Source organism: Aplidium turbinatum, chromosome 13 (assembly GCF_918807975.1).
Source record: "Aplidium turbinatum chromosome 13, kaAplTurb1.1, whole genome shotgun sequence".
Taxonomy (NCBI): domain Eukaryota; kingdom Metazoa; phylum Chordata; class Ascidiacea; order Aplousobranchia; family Polyclinidae; genus Aplidium; species Aplidium turbinatum.
This window is the reverse complement of record NC_137484.1, coordinates 1,732,231-1,746,464: the sequence shown is the minus strand read 5'-3', so window position 1 is coordinate 1,746,464 and position 14,234 is coordinate 1,732,231. Positions and strand designations below refer to the sequence as shown.

Genomic DNA, 14,234 nt, shown 5'->3' with positions numbered 1-14,234 from the left:
TCACTTCAAAGAAAGTCGAGATTGTATCAAGACAAACCCGGTGGAATGAAATTGGATCGAAGTCTATCGATGTATCTGCTTGTGGTTGGGTTCATGTTGCTAGGGTCAACCAAGGCTGACCATTGGATGGACTGGTGGAGGCCTGGGCCGGCCCGGCAAGGAGGAAAAAGGTCAGTCCATGCTTGTATTTCATAGTAATCATCGCATGTAATTTAACCAATGGGTCTCAATGTAGATAATAAGCGACGTCTTGTACTATCTGGAAGCAACCTGCGTTGATGAACTTTTTTATTCGAAACTGAAAAATTTAGTGTTACAAAAATCTTATTCCAAGATTGCAAAATATAGTTTAAAAAGTGAACTAAAAAACAACTTTTTGCGATAGCTTATCTCAAATTTCATTTTGAATTTAATTTTTACACAGATGAAGTTAATTTGATGAAATAAATGCTCCATAGCGCCAGTGCCGGTCTTAGGGTATTTCGGGCCCTGTGCGGAATATGCTTTGCGGGCCCCAATGACAATGATCCAATTCAGTAGCGTAGTAAATTCACCAATTCACCAATTATTGAGTAGCGTATTTTGAAAGGGGAGGGGGTTTTGACGGCCGGTGGGCGAATCCTGACGGCGTGTTTGCCGAAGGAGACGTCCAGTGACTGGGGTCTGGGAGGACCTTCCCCAGAAAATTTAAAAAAATTACTTTAATTTGGTGCATTCTGAGAGCGTGTTCAACAAAAATTTGGGTATAAATATTACTGTAAAATGGTGCTGCCCGGTGGCATAGCAAAAGGATAAGATCATGTTTTCTTTGGCATTTTTCGGAAATAAAGCTGAGTCTCTATGTTTTCTTGTTGCTAATTCCTCGCTGAGATATTGGAATGTTTGGTATTGGCAAAACTCGCTCTTTTAATGCAGTTTCATTTAAAATTAGGCAAACTTTGTTTTAGAGATATAGGTTGATTGCTTTTTTACCGGTTGTTACAGTTTTATTATTTATTAATTTTGTCCTTGGTTGATCAAAAACTGACTTCAAGGATACCGATACTTGCTTGTGAATTGAATTTTTCCATTGGAAATGACAAAAATTGCTGCATTTTCTGAGTAAATTGCGGGCCCCCTAATTTGCGGGCCCTGTGCGATCGCAAGGTTTGCACACCCCTAAGACCGGCACTGATAGCACCTTCCGACAATGGGACAAGGCTATCAAAAGTCGAGTATTTTTGTCATCTTTCAATTTCATCTTTAAAACTTTTGCCACAACTTGTATTGCAAAGGGAACAAATCTTTAATTTTTGTTCTTCAATAGTTGTTCCATACTTTTTAGAAGTTCCGAAAGCGATTTTTTGGGCCTCGAAGGGAACAACATTGGGCTTGCGACCAATTATCGTTTGCACCGGCCGTCACAACTTAATGACGTCATGCTAAAACCTGAGCTGATAAAAAGATGGAGTGATGACGACACACCTTTGTTGGAACAACTTGTCAAAACCTTAAAGGTATTATGAAATGACGTCATGACGAGCGATCATAAGTTAATATCGTGTCCACATTGTTCATAGTAGATTCACTTGAAAAGTTGATTCCCTCAATCGAGATAAATTGTTACTTTTCAAGTTTTGGTTACAATTACAGTATGAAATCTACTCTTTCATTTTCTATATAAGAACTACAGTATTAACATGCAGACAGCGCTGCATTAGAGGTACCACCCATAAGCTGTTTTCTCATGGTCCATTTCTTTTGTTACCTCACTCAATGTATTGTAGAGATTTCTGTCCTTGTAGCGGAGTCTAGACAGAATTTCAAACACGCGACCCGCGAGGACTTTTGGTGCGGCCGCAATGCATTTTTAAACTTTAAAATAACTAACAATTACAGTTCATATTTTTTCTATAGATTTACAAAGATAAAATGCACTCTCAAAGTACTCAGTCTGAAAATGCCCATCAAATTTCACACAACTATTTAGCGCTATTGTCGCGCCATTTTATTGCGAGCAAGAAATTCGTATTGTTACATCACAATCACATCACAATCACATCACAATCACATTGTCTATTTCCTTCTTGGATCGTTATCGCAATAGTAATCTTGGTATTTGCTAAAGTCAGTTTTTTAAAGGTTTAGTTTTTTGTTCAAAATAAATCTACGACCAAGTCCAATTTCAAATTCTTCTGTTGCAGATCGCAATTTCAGGTATTGAACCCTCTTCAGCACAACTTTATAAACAGTATAGTACAGTAAAATTTATAGCAGTTCACTTTAGAAAATGACTAAAGTGTTATGTGGTTGCCAAGAAACAAATTAGTCTTCGAAATTCGTTTTTTCCTCACTTTTGAAAGTTGATAGCAAGAATATTACTCTCCAAGTCTGTCGCTTCGTTTGCGCCCTTTTTTGTTTGCGTATTTTTGCGTTGGTACAATGTTTTTCCATCTCTTTGTTTACCACTTTTTCATTATGATCTTACGTTCTTACTATCTCTTTTTATTGCATTTTTATTGTGTTATTTTGTTATTTGACTTCTTATCATGTATTGCGGCTCTCGGGTTGATTTACAAGTATTTATTTGGCCCTCAGAACAATTTGAGTTTGAAACCCTTAGTCTGCTAGACCTACTTTTTCTGTTCTAGAGTAAAATCAAACCACTACAACGAGCATTCAAATTACCCTTTGGCTACGAGATGCAATTTTAACGTAACTTACTAGTAAAATGTCTTCGCACTCCACAGGAAAGACCGTTCAAAAGTTACATGCAATATTTGTGGCCAGTGGATTGCTTTGTAACATACATTGTGTAACGAATAGAATTAAGTAACAAAAGTAGATGACACCATTTAATGGCTTTAATAAACTAAATAGGCACTGCGTCTGAAAAACATAGCAGAACATAAATATACCTTCACGCAACAGCAACAGAAAACTATACTAGCACCACCCTACTTCAACACAAGCAACGTGTTAATGGTAACTCAACAATGGTGTAAAGGAAGACGCGACCTTACACGTGAGCGGCGCCGCTGCAATCAACACAAAGCTTTAAGCAACAGAACAGAACTTCACGACATTCACCCCCGGTTAAATTGAAAACTCGACACTACATAAATTACATCACGGCATTATAACAAGTACAAGGATTCAAGCCAAACCCAGTAAATAAATACATAAATTGCAAAAACTAAGTCACGTATCAAAGCCATAGCGCACAACAGGACGGCGTGTTCGTGTGGAGCGACGTAACGATGAGTTTTGTTCAGGATTGGTAGGACCAGCTTCTGAAGATTCGACATTTTGTAAAATTGGAGCATGATCCAAGCGAGGTTGAGCTGATTCCAACATTCCAAAATCAATTTCTAATGGCTCCGTTAGCGTTTCGTCATCATGAGTGGTGGTAATCTGTTTCGGATTAGGTGCTAAGTCACGCAATGATACAGTAGTTTCACGTCCATCATTGAGGCGTACGTGAGCGTATTGGGGGTTAGCTTCAATAAGCTCGGCATCTTCAACAAATAAGTCGCTCTTGTTTCGTACATGACGTTTTACATACACCGGTCCTGGTTTTAGCCAGGCAGGCATCGATACCCCATTTGAAGACTTACGAGAATGATAAAACATACGCTCGTGGGGAGTGCAGTTTGTAGCAGTACATAAAAGTGAACGTAACGAATGTAATACATCGGGTAACACGTTTTCCCACAAAGTCTCGGGTAGTTTTTTTTGACTCGCAGTCCCAAAAGAATAGCTTTCCACACTATGCCGTTATATCGTTCCACTTGGCTATTGCCTCGAGGGTTGTATCTAGTCGACCGACTGGTCGGAATACCCTTTCCATGCAGCCACTCTTTCAGTTTGCTCGACATAAAATTTGCACCCTGGTCGGTGTGGACATACGACGGAAATCCAAACACGGAAAATAAATCACATAATTTTTCGATAACAGTAGATGTCTTCATGTCGGCACACGGATATACAAAGGGAAATTTAGAAAATTCGTCCACGATCACCAACAAGTATCTGTTCTTGGTGGCAGATGCTACAGGACCTTTAAAATCCATACTGATTCTTTCGAAAGGTTGGGTTGCTTTGATGAGGTGTTGTTGCTCTTTGGGCTTATAAAAAGCTGCTTTAATTTCGGCGCAGTCTTTGCATTGCATTGCGACGGCTTTCACGGCTTCCAAAGAATAAGGAAGGTTTTTCGTTTTTATATAATGCCACAATCGTGTAATACCAGGATGGCAAAGTGATTCATGTAGCAATTTTAAAGCGGCTTCTGATGTTGTTGTCACAGATGCCGATGTTGCTCTAGAGAAGGTGTCAGGTGCAGTGTTTTTATTTCCTGGTCTGTAAACGGTAGAGAAGTTATAAGGTGAAAGTTCCAAACGCCAACGTTGTATTTTATCATTTTTTACCTTGGAAGGATGTTTTAAATCGAACATAAAGGAAACGCTTCTTTGGTCCGTAATCAAGTTAAAGTGTCGTCCCAGCAGTAAATGCTTCCACTTTCTTAATGCTTCTACAATTGCGTAGGCTTCCTTTTCAATTGCTGAATGCATTTGCTCCGAAGTTGATAAGGTTCGCGCGTGAAATGCTACAGGACGGCCGTTTTGATTTAATGTTGCGGCAATGGCAAAGTCTGAAGCATCTGTTTCTACAGTAAAAGGAATAGATTCGTCGATTGGTTGTAAAGAAGCATGGGTTAACTTCGTTTTCAGTTTGTTCAAGGCAGCCAAAGCCTCACAACTTAAAGGCAATTTTTCTGTTTGCATGAGTGGCCTAACTGTTGCAGAGAAGTTAGAGATCCATTTGGCGTAGTAGGCGAACAATCCCATGATTCGCTGCAATTCTTTCTTTGTTGTTGGTACCGGCAAATCTTGCAATGCTTTGATACGTTGGAGATCTGGTTTTATAATTCCAGCTCCAACTTGGTAACCCAACAAACAAACTTCAGTGCGGTTGTACAAACTTTTTGCTTCATTAAATGTAAAGTGATCTTCTTTAGCAGCTTTGAGTAGTGCTGCAAGATTGTTATCATGCTCTTGTTGTGTCATTCCTCCCACGGTGATATTATCCAAGTAGGCATTCACGCATTTTAATTTGTGTTTTGCAATAAAGTTGTTAATTACTCGTTGAAACGCGGGTACCGCGTTTGTCAATCCAAATGGTAAGTATTTCCATTGGTACAGCTCGTGCGACGACTGAAATGCGGTATAACGGCGATCTTTGGGGCAAATTGGTATTTGATGGTACGCAGATTTTAAGTCTAATGTGGATATATACTTCCACTTGGCAACTTCATTTACTATGGATTCAATGGATGGCAAAGGGTAAGCGTCTAGCAAGGTATACAAGTTGATTGTCTGGCTGTAATCAATGCACATCCTCTTCTTTCCATTACCATTGTCGACGATTAAGGGCTGGGCCCTCCATGGGGAATTGCTTTTCTCTATGCGGCCTTCGCGTAATAATCGTTCCGTTTCGATTCGAATTAGTTCTTGGTCAGCCGATGAGAATTTACGAGTTTTAACAGCCATTGGTTTGCATGTAGGTAGCAAGTGTGAAAACAACTCAGGATATTCGACTTGTGCTGCAGGCATAACAGATGACACAAAAAGTTCAGGCAAATTACCATTAAATTGAAAAGTTACACTTTTATGGCGTTCGAGTAAATCATCGCCTATGATTGCGTCAGAAACCAATTCAGGCATAATAAGAAATTCTGCCTGTTCACAAAAGTGATTGGCAAATTTCAGTTTAACATTACAAATACCATAAATGTCGGTTTTTAACGAAGTGTTAGCCATGTTTGCAACGAAACGAAGAGACGTATATTTAATGTGGTTTTTGTCCACAAAGGTCTTGCTTAAATAACTGTTTGTACTTCCAGTATCGATTAAAGCGTTAGCGAAGGCATCGTTAATTTTCACTTCACTTACAACATGTTTAGAAAATGTAGAATGCAGTGTAGACATTGAAGCTAGACGAGGTGAGTTTATGCAATTGCTTGTAACAACACCCTTACGACTTAAGCAACACTTGGCATAATGGCCAGTTTTGCCACAATAATCACATTTTTCGTCTTTTGCAGGACATTGATTTCTGCGGTGCCAATTACGACTACCACAAAAAAAGGATGTAAACTTGTTCGATATGTGCTTTTTAGTTTGTCTTATTGCTGCGGTTGTGCGATCCTGGCTGGACGAATCTTCGCTTTTACTTTGAGTGTACTCATGTCGAACTGTCGGCAGCTCAGTTGAGCAACTTTGCACAGCACACATGTTGTGGTGAGAATACGTTTCGGACGTGCTTTTTGCCAATTCTAGAGCTCGAGCCTTGGCGTAAGCTTGATCAAACGTTAAAGTCCGATTTTCGAGAAGACGCTCTCTTATGAGTGTGGACGAAATCCCACTGATTAAGGAGTCTCTCTTCATGTCGTCTCTATAAGCTACTGCATTGACGGGGACAAAGTTGCAATTTCGACTCAGATTATTTAGACGTGAAACAAATTCGTCAATTGACTCACCGTCTTTTTGTTGTGCAGTAGCAAGCAGATGTCGCAAATAGATCTCGTTCCTTGGCTTGACGTATAAGTTTTTGAGAGCTGTTATTGCATCGTCAAAATTGTCGGCTTCAGACACAGTTTTGTAAGTGTTTGCAGTAAGGAAAGCTGTCAATATGTTGAGCTTGTTGGCTGGTTCCTCTCCTTCAGCACGAGGCATGGCTCCCAGAAAGTTTGTAAAAGTCTTGAACCAAAACTTCCAATCGTCTTCTGCTGTTGGTGAATTTGGATCTACGGATAGCTTTTCTGGTTGAAGACATTTCCAGTTATTATTGGCCATCTCCGATTGCTTTCAAGACTTGCACTTTCTATCAACTCTTTTAACTTCGATTTCTATGTAGTTTATTAAATTGTAACGAATAGAATTAAGTAACAAAAGTAGATGACACCATTTAATGGCTTTAATAAACTAAATAGGCACTGCGTCTGAAAAACATAGCAGAACATAACATAGCAGAACATAAATATACCTTCACGTAACAGCAACAGAAAACTATACTTCAACCCAAACAGCGTGTCAATGGTAACTCAACAAAGGTGTAAAGGAAGACGCGACCTTACACGTCAGCGGCGCCGCTGCAATCAACACAAAGCTTTAAGCAACAGAACAGAACTTCAGGACACATTGTAATTTGCATTGCTCATTAAACCAACCAATTTTTAACGAAAAAACGTATAACTAGTGAAACTTACGATAGTGTTCATCATTAACATAATTACAGGGCTCCTACGTTGTATGGCCTGTCATAGGGATACTTTCAATTCTGCTGCGAAGTAAATGTCGGTCACCATTGTTTCACATGGTCTCATACAATTTTTTCAAACCTCCCAATAAATTTTTTCTGCATAGCCTAGGTCACTGGAGACTACTCATCTAAAAACCTTAACAGACTGTTCCACCCTTATTGGGATGATCAGAAGGTTCAGATCTAAACAGAATTCCTTAATTGTATTTCTCTACTTGAATCAGTGGCGTAGCCAAAGGGGGGGGGGGGTTGGGGGCTACAACCCCCCATTTGGCACGCATGTGACGTCACGATATTGAGAATGATGCTTTCAGTCTCTTTATGCTTGAGAATGATGCTTTCAGTCTAAAAAAATTGTCTAATTTAAGAAAAAACTGCATTAAAAGAGCGAGTTTTACCAATACCAAACATCTCAGCCAGGAATTAGCAACAAGAAAACATAGAGACTTGGCTTTATTTCCGAAAAATGCCAAAGAAAACATGATCTTACCCTTTTACTATGCCACCGGACAGCACCATTTTACAGAAATATTCATACCCACATTTTTGTTGAAAATGCTCTCAGAATGCACCAAATTCAAAGTAATTTTTCAAAATTTTCTGGGGAAGACCCCCCAGACCCCCCGCCGCTGGGTCGACAAAACCCCCTCCTTTCAAAATTCCTGGCTACGCTACTGACTTAAATATAATTCTATTTGAATAAGAACCTTTTTATGTCCGCTAAGATGGTGCCCCACGACATTGCCAGTGACGTCATTTCAATACGGCCGTGCAGTCGCGTCCACGCGCTCTCCACAAGTGATTATGGTACGCTCTGGGGTGTACAATACGTTGAAATGTAATAACTAGGGCACCTTTTGTCACTAAAGTTACCAAAAGTCACTTTTTGTGTTTTTAGGTTACTTTTCATTTGTTAGGTCACTTTACTTTGCATACTTTTTTTGCCTAATTCCCTTATTTATCTATCTTTCATCGCTACTGTAGAGATGAATTTACATTTTACATTCTATGTAATGGTAAGACTGGGTAAGACTTTTAAATTAATATATCTTCTACTATGATACGGATTTTAGGTTTGCACGAGCCCATGCTTGTTCGTATCGCGTGTATTCCCGATAACTCGTAAAGTAATTTTTTCGATGAAACAAATTGTGTTAACTATATTAACCACTTGTTTTCCCTGCAACAGCTAAAGTGTTTGATTGACAGAAACTTCCTGCCAGAGAATGTAAAACATTGCATATGTGTAATTCTAATTTGAGCTAAAATTGAAACTAATTTAGATGCTTTTTATGTTGAATTGCTGTTATTTGTTTCGCTTTCTTGTTTTTGTTGAATAAAGTTACTTTTTGGTTACTTTTTTGCAAAATTAAAGTCACCTTTTTGAGTTTTTTAGGTTACCAAAAAATCTCCCTGTCACAATCAAGGTGCAATGCCTCGCGATGGCTTGCTTTGTATCTTCAACGAGCGTGTTGTTTTCATTATGGAATTTTGAGCGATGTGTTATTATCGGGTATTGACCTAAAGTAACCTCTGATGACGAAATCTGTATTATGTAACGTGTTTTCTACAACCTTCGGCCCTACGTGACATTCTAGAGACTTCTGTTGTTTACATCTCAATGCTACGTGACCGACGATGAGTTTGTGTGATGCAATACTACGTCACCTTCTCGAAGTTACTGGACTGAACAACCAACTATATAAATAGTGGTGTAGTTTGTGTAATGATTATTATTATGGTGATTATTATGAGTTGATTATGAGAGGTGTGCTATGAGTTGTGGATTGGTAGTTGATGCAGAAATTAGAGTTATTTGAGAAGCCGTTCGTTAAAGTTCTTCAAGAAGTCAGATTATCATTTCACTAGTAGAATTATTCGACATTTAATTGACTGCTTTTCGGTTTGACCCATTAAACTACGTCATTGAACCTTTCCAAGTCTTTTTCCTGGTAAGAGATAGAAAGAAATCGTGACACTCCCTAGTCATAACCTATCACATGAAGTATAACACTTCTGATATAAGTTAGGCTTCTGATATAAGCTTCTGATATAAGTTAGGCTTAGAGACAGTGGAATCCGGCACGACCAATTTTATTAATTTTTTTGCGATATGGTCAGCAGGAGGGTCACTGCGAAATTGTAAATGGCAGAACTGCAAAAGGGGTTCTTTGCTTTTACGTAAATTCATTCTGGTCAAATGAATTGCTATATTTTACTTGAAATTTTGAGTGCTACAACATCTGCAGAACCTTTTTGCAGCAGTTTGAGGCTAACTACCACCGGTTCAGCCGGTAAAAGGCACCGGGACCCGAAGGAAGAGGCCTCGCATTGCTACATTTTATTGTAAAATATTTAAATTCAAAACCAAAGTAAACTTATTATTATTTTGTCTTAAATGGCTTTGTAGCCTGTAATCTTTTTTGCAGGATTTTTGTTGAGGTTTTTGTCGTAGGCTCGTAGCCTAATTACTCAGGGCCCTAATGTGGTCAGTTAGGGGAATTTGGGGCAAAGCGGACATTTTAACTTGTAAGTGCTCTATTTGAGCAATCACACCAAATGTCATGAACCTATTGCACCTTTTGAATGACTTGTCACGTAACAACAACTGCCCAGAGTATGAAACCTGTTTTTCTTTGTTTATTTACAAAAAAATGATTTTGATTCTACAGTAACGGAAGGGTTCACGAAAGCCCCCCAGACCCAATATTGTGAGTGCTCCGCCTTCAGTGGCTCCTTTCCGGGCTCAATGATATGTGCAATAACACTTATTTGCCCCTTCCCAAAAAAATGTTGTGCTGGCTAAGCCTCTGGTGATGAAGTGCAGTCTTGTTCATCCAATTTGCAAATTGTGAATCAAACTTGTGCATGAACTGTTTTCTTGTTCATTAGTCTGAAAATGAAATGATTGATGCTTTTGTGTTCTTTACAGAGAGATTTTCCGCTTGGATCATGCTCAAAATTCGTTTAGGCATAGACACTGTGGATAGATAAATATATGTAAGCTTTGAGAAAAATCTTAAACACCAAACAAAAAATATGTGACGTGTTTTAAAAATCGGCTCGAAGGTCCCGCCCTTCCCCTAACGGAAAGCCGATAATGATGTCACAAATAGTTGCGTTTGTAAATATTTGATTGGTAAAAATGTTTTTAAAAACATTTATTTCATTAGTGACGTATTCTTGGCATGTCACTGCTACGCAGTGGCGTAGGAGCATATGCTGCCGCCCCTGGCTTTCGTTGAAAAATGCCGCCCTAAGTAGACTGCAGCAAAATTTGAAATAGTTTCATGTTCAAGCAATCTTTTCAATAAAAATAATTACAAATCATGTGCGCGTCTCAGAAGTTCTATATTGCTTGAGAAAGAAACCTCACTGTCTCAGCGTTAAGGCCAAAAATAAAAGACAAAAAATGGACAACAGATGCATTAGGCGATTAAAAGATTAATAACCGCCTCAAAATTGAACTTTTCGAGCTTTCGCCGAAGCAAAATCAGCGATAATTCATTTGAATCGTTCTCTGGTACCGTAATGTTAAAGAAACATTTGAACCAAAAGAGGTTACAAATTTTAGCATAGCTCCCTCGTTCTTTTTTAATTCTGCTTCTCTTGCTTTCTTCTTCGTTTTAAAAAATGCTCCACTCTCTTTGACACATTTCATTTTCGAGTCTAAATTAACACTTGTATAAATTTAACCACAACCTGTCATTTAAACGTTTACAATTAATAACAACTTAAACGTTTACAATTAAACATTTAAATGGCCAGGACTGGTTCACCTTCATCATGGAAGACAATTGGAATGCAGCGTGGTGTGCCGCCGACACGAAACTACATCGTTTTATACCTCACCCGGTGGTGCGCCCCCCTGGTATGGACCTGCCTCGGCCGACTTGGGTCAAGCTCAACAGAATCCGAACCGGAGTCGGTCGCTTCCATTCCAACATGCACAAGTGGGGTTTGGCTCCCTCACCATCCTGCGAATGCGGCGCGGAGGAACAAACTGCTGACCATGTCGTTCTCGAATGTCCGATCTATAAGGCACCAAATGGAACGCATGGTATAGCAACGCTGGACGAAGCTACACTCACCTGGCTCTCCATCACCTGCCCTGAAATTTGATTTGATCTAGTCTCAAACGAAAGAAAGAAGAAGCTTGTGATTAGCCATCTCTCCGGCCCCCCCTCAGTCCCGGGTACAACGTCCCCCCTCTCATAGGGCCAAACGTGAGAGACTCGCTAAAACTTTTTCGTGCTAGTGGCAAAAGCCAATAAGAGCCCCTGGCCACCAAAAGTCTTCCAAGTAACCAGAAGAGTCTTTCCCAACGACACACCGGTAGTCTACCTCAAATCCTAAATAAACATCTAGCTAAAATTATGATGCTGGCACAGAAAACCTATCCTGCCCTAACTAAACTGAATCTGTAGTGCCAGCCAACTCTCAACACTATGTTTGCCTTCCCCATCTAACTACGCTAAAACAATAAAATACACCAGTATGTCAGCTTTACAGCACACGAGGTCTGACTACAGAAACTACTGCTGAGATAGAGAAAATGAATCGTGATTATAACAACAGATTTATGACCTAATAAATGTTACTAAGAATTGAACAACAGACGTAATACAGGCTACAGCTATCCAACATCACGCAAGAAGCAACTCGAGCTTTTTAGCTGTTGTTCCATCCTTAAATTTTTTAAGGTGTGCTAGCTGTCTCTTTATAGATCATTTTCTTGTTTTACTTTTTATTTATTTTTGCATTACTTCATTTCTCGTGCTGTGTGCACTGTGCAGCCTCATTTTGCCGCCCCCTTGCAGCCTGCCGCCCCTGGCGCAGAGCCAGAACCGCCAAGTGGCTGCTACGCCACTGCTGCTAGGTCCAACTTGCATTCGAACTTTCCAAACAGACAAGTTTCAAGTGCATAGACTGCGCAATTTAAGTGACCAGGAACCCTGACTCTCCTCACACATTCGATACTTCATAATTCAGAAAAATTTTAAACTACCATTAGGTATGATTTTTTTTTCAAGTAAAAATTTACTGCAACTTCAAAATGACTGGGGGGTACGTGCCTCCCCCTGCCCTTTCAATAGTAAGTAATGGATTTTTTTTATTTCAGAAAGGTCAAAACTACAATCCTTGATGATATTCTTGAACGACCTCACCCAACTTTCACTGCCGACTCCATCCATGAAAAGTTATGAATAAATTTTACTTGAAGTCACAGTTTCAACTTGAGGTCTTTAGTTCAGTTGTAAACAACGTATGTGTCCTCGGGTATGTGTCTGCAAGCCAGGTCGGGTATGTGTCGGCAAGCCAGGTCGGGTATGTGTCCGCAAGTCAGGTCGGGTATGTGCCCGCAAGCCAGGTCGGGTATGTGTTCGCAAGCCAGATCGGGTATGTGTTCGCAAGCCACGTCAGAAGCCCTGAATTTTATCATGTAGGCTACATCTATAATGGTATCACTTTTTCCTTGCATTTGCATATTGAGCTGGTTCAAACTTGAAAAAATGTCTGTCAAGTAAGCCAATGCACCAATAAATTTGTTGTCGCCAAAGTGCTTGGCCTACTCAACGGGGATTTGCGTTCTCAAACAAAAATCTCGATTTCACCATGTAGTTAAAAACTCGAGACAAAACAAGACCCGTAGAGAGCCACCGAACTTCGGTGTGATAAAGGAGAACAGAGTGTTCTGATCCCATAGTCCAGTCGTTGAAGGGTTTTACCGTGACTTAATTGGTGTAAAGCTGAAATTCTGCACATTGGTTCTGTTCATTGTGTACATGACCAAAAAAAATCTCCGAGAAAACTTTTTCGGGAAAAAAGGTTATCCGCTATTTTCGAAATTCAAAAAATTCAAATTCATTTCGAGATGTACAAATACTGAATTATTTAATTTTTATGAAATTATTGTTTGTGTTGGTGCTCATTTAAAAGTAAATTTCATAATGCAATTATTTCACATTGGCAAAGTTTTGGTCCACCGTGATTTTCGGAGGAAGTTTACGGATACACGGTAAAGGGTTCAGAGAAAATGCCTGCAAAGAAATTACGATCTGTGACAAGGAAATTCAAGCTTCTGAAGCCTCCAGTATACTGTATCAAAAGGGTGCTGATAGGATTAATGCTGCCAGTACTAATAGAGGGGACAACATTGTTGCGACAGCTGGTCGAAAAGTACACATAGACTGTCATAAACGTTACACCAACCCAATCGATATACAGCTTAAGAAAAACAGAGAGGAATGGGTCCTGCGTCACGAGGAAACGAAGTGTTCGAATTCTTGATTGCAATTTCGACGGTAAGACTCATTGTTTGTTTTGTGGGACTCGAGTTCTCACGGACAGACCTGGCTTTAGTTTTGTTAAAACAGATGTTTTTGCAAGGACTATATTAGTTAGGCTATATTAGAGTGTTGTGCGAGACGTTCTGACGATTGGTCATTCGCCGTGAAATGTCGTATTGAATATTACGGTGGCGATTTGCATGTTGCAGACTGTTTATACCATCATTCTTGTGGTGTTAATTTTATATATGGATTTAACGTACCCTTGCAATGCGGCAGAGTACCTGAGGCAAACGTCGAAAATCTAGGCGACTGAAGGATGAGGAACAGGATCAGGCATTTCTAAAGATGTGTACCCATCTTGAACAGAATGATGAAGAACAGTTAACGATATCAGACCTCAAATATAAAATGAAGAAATTTTTAGCAAATGATGATTGCCTTCCTTATGGATCAAAATATCTGAAAACCCAATTACAGAAGCAGTAGCCTACGGTGAATCTATTTATATAGTTGAAGGTCAGGGCCTTCATGACATTGTCACTCGTCGTCGTCGTCGTGTGAGCCTCTGGGGACGAGGGTCTATCCTTTTACCACCCCAGATTCAAGATGTTCCCGGACGCATATTTACAAAAGGTTCCCTAT

The 14,234-nt window shown here is 39.6% G+C and overlaps 1 protein-coding gene across 1 annotated transcript; it reads left to right on the top strand.

Annotated features, from left to right (window-relative positions):
- LOC145781780 (uncharacterized) lies at positions 1-12,535 on the top strand. Its single transcript, XM_082593452.1, has 3 exons — positions 1-170; positions 1,325-1,496; positions 12,422-12,535. Exons 1-3 carry the CDS (start codon positions 46-48, stop codon positions 12,443-12,445), a joined length of 321 nt encoding a protein of 106 aa, XP_082449578.1. The 5' UTR covers positions 1-45; the 3' UTR covers positions 12,446-12,535.
- Positions 12,536-14,234: the final 1,699 nt, after the last annotated feature.

Excerpts from the sequence above, each read along its gene's own strand:
- LOC145781780 (XM_082593452.1), top strand. The coding sequence starts at position 46 with ATGAAATTGGATCGAAGTCTATCGATGTATCTGCTTGTGGTTGGGTTC. Across the intron at positions 171-1,324 it reads GCCCGGCAAGGAGGAAAAAG|AAGTTCCGAAAGCGATTTTT; the intron begins GTCAGTCCATGC and ends CATACTTTTTAG. Across the intron at positions 1,497-12,421 it reads AACTTGTCAAAACCTTAAAG|AAAGGTCAAAACTACAATCC; the intron begins GTATTATGAAAT and ends TTTTTATTTCAG.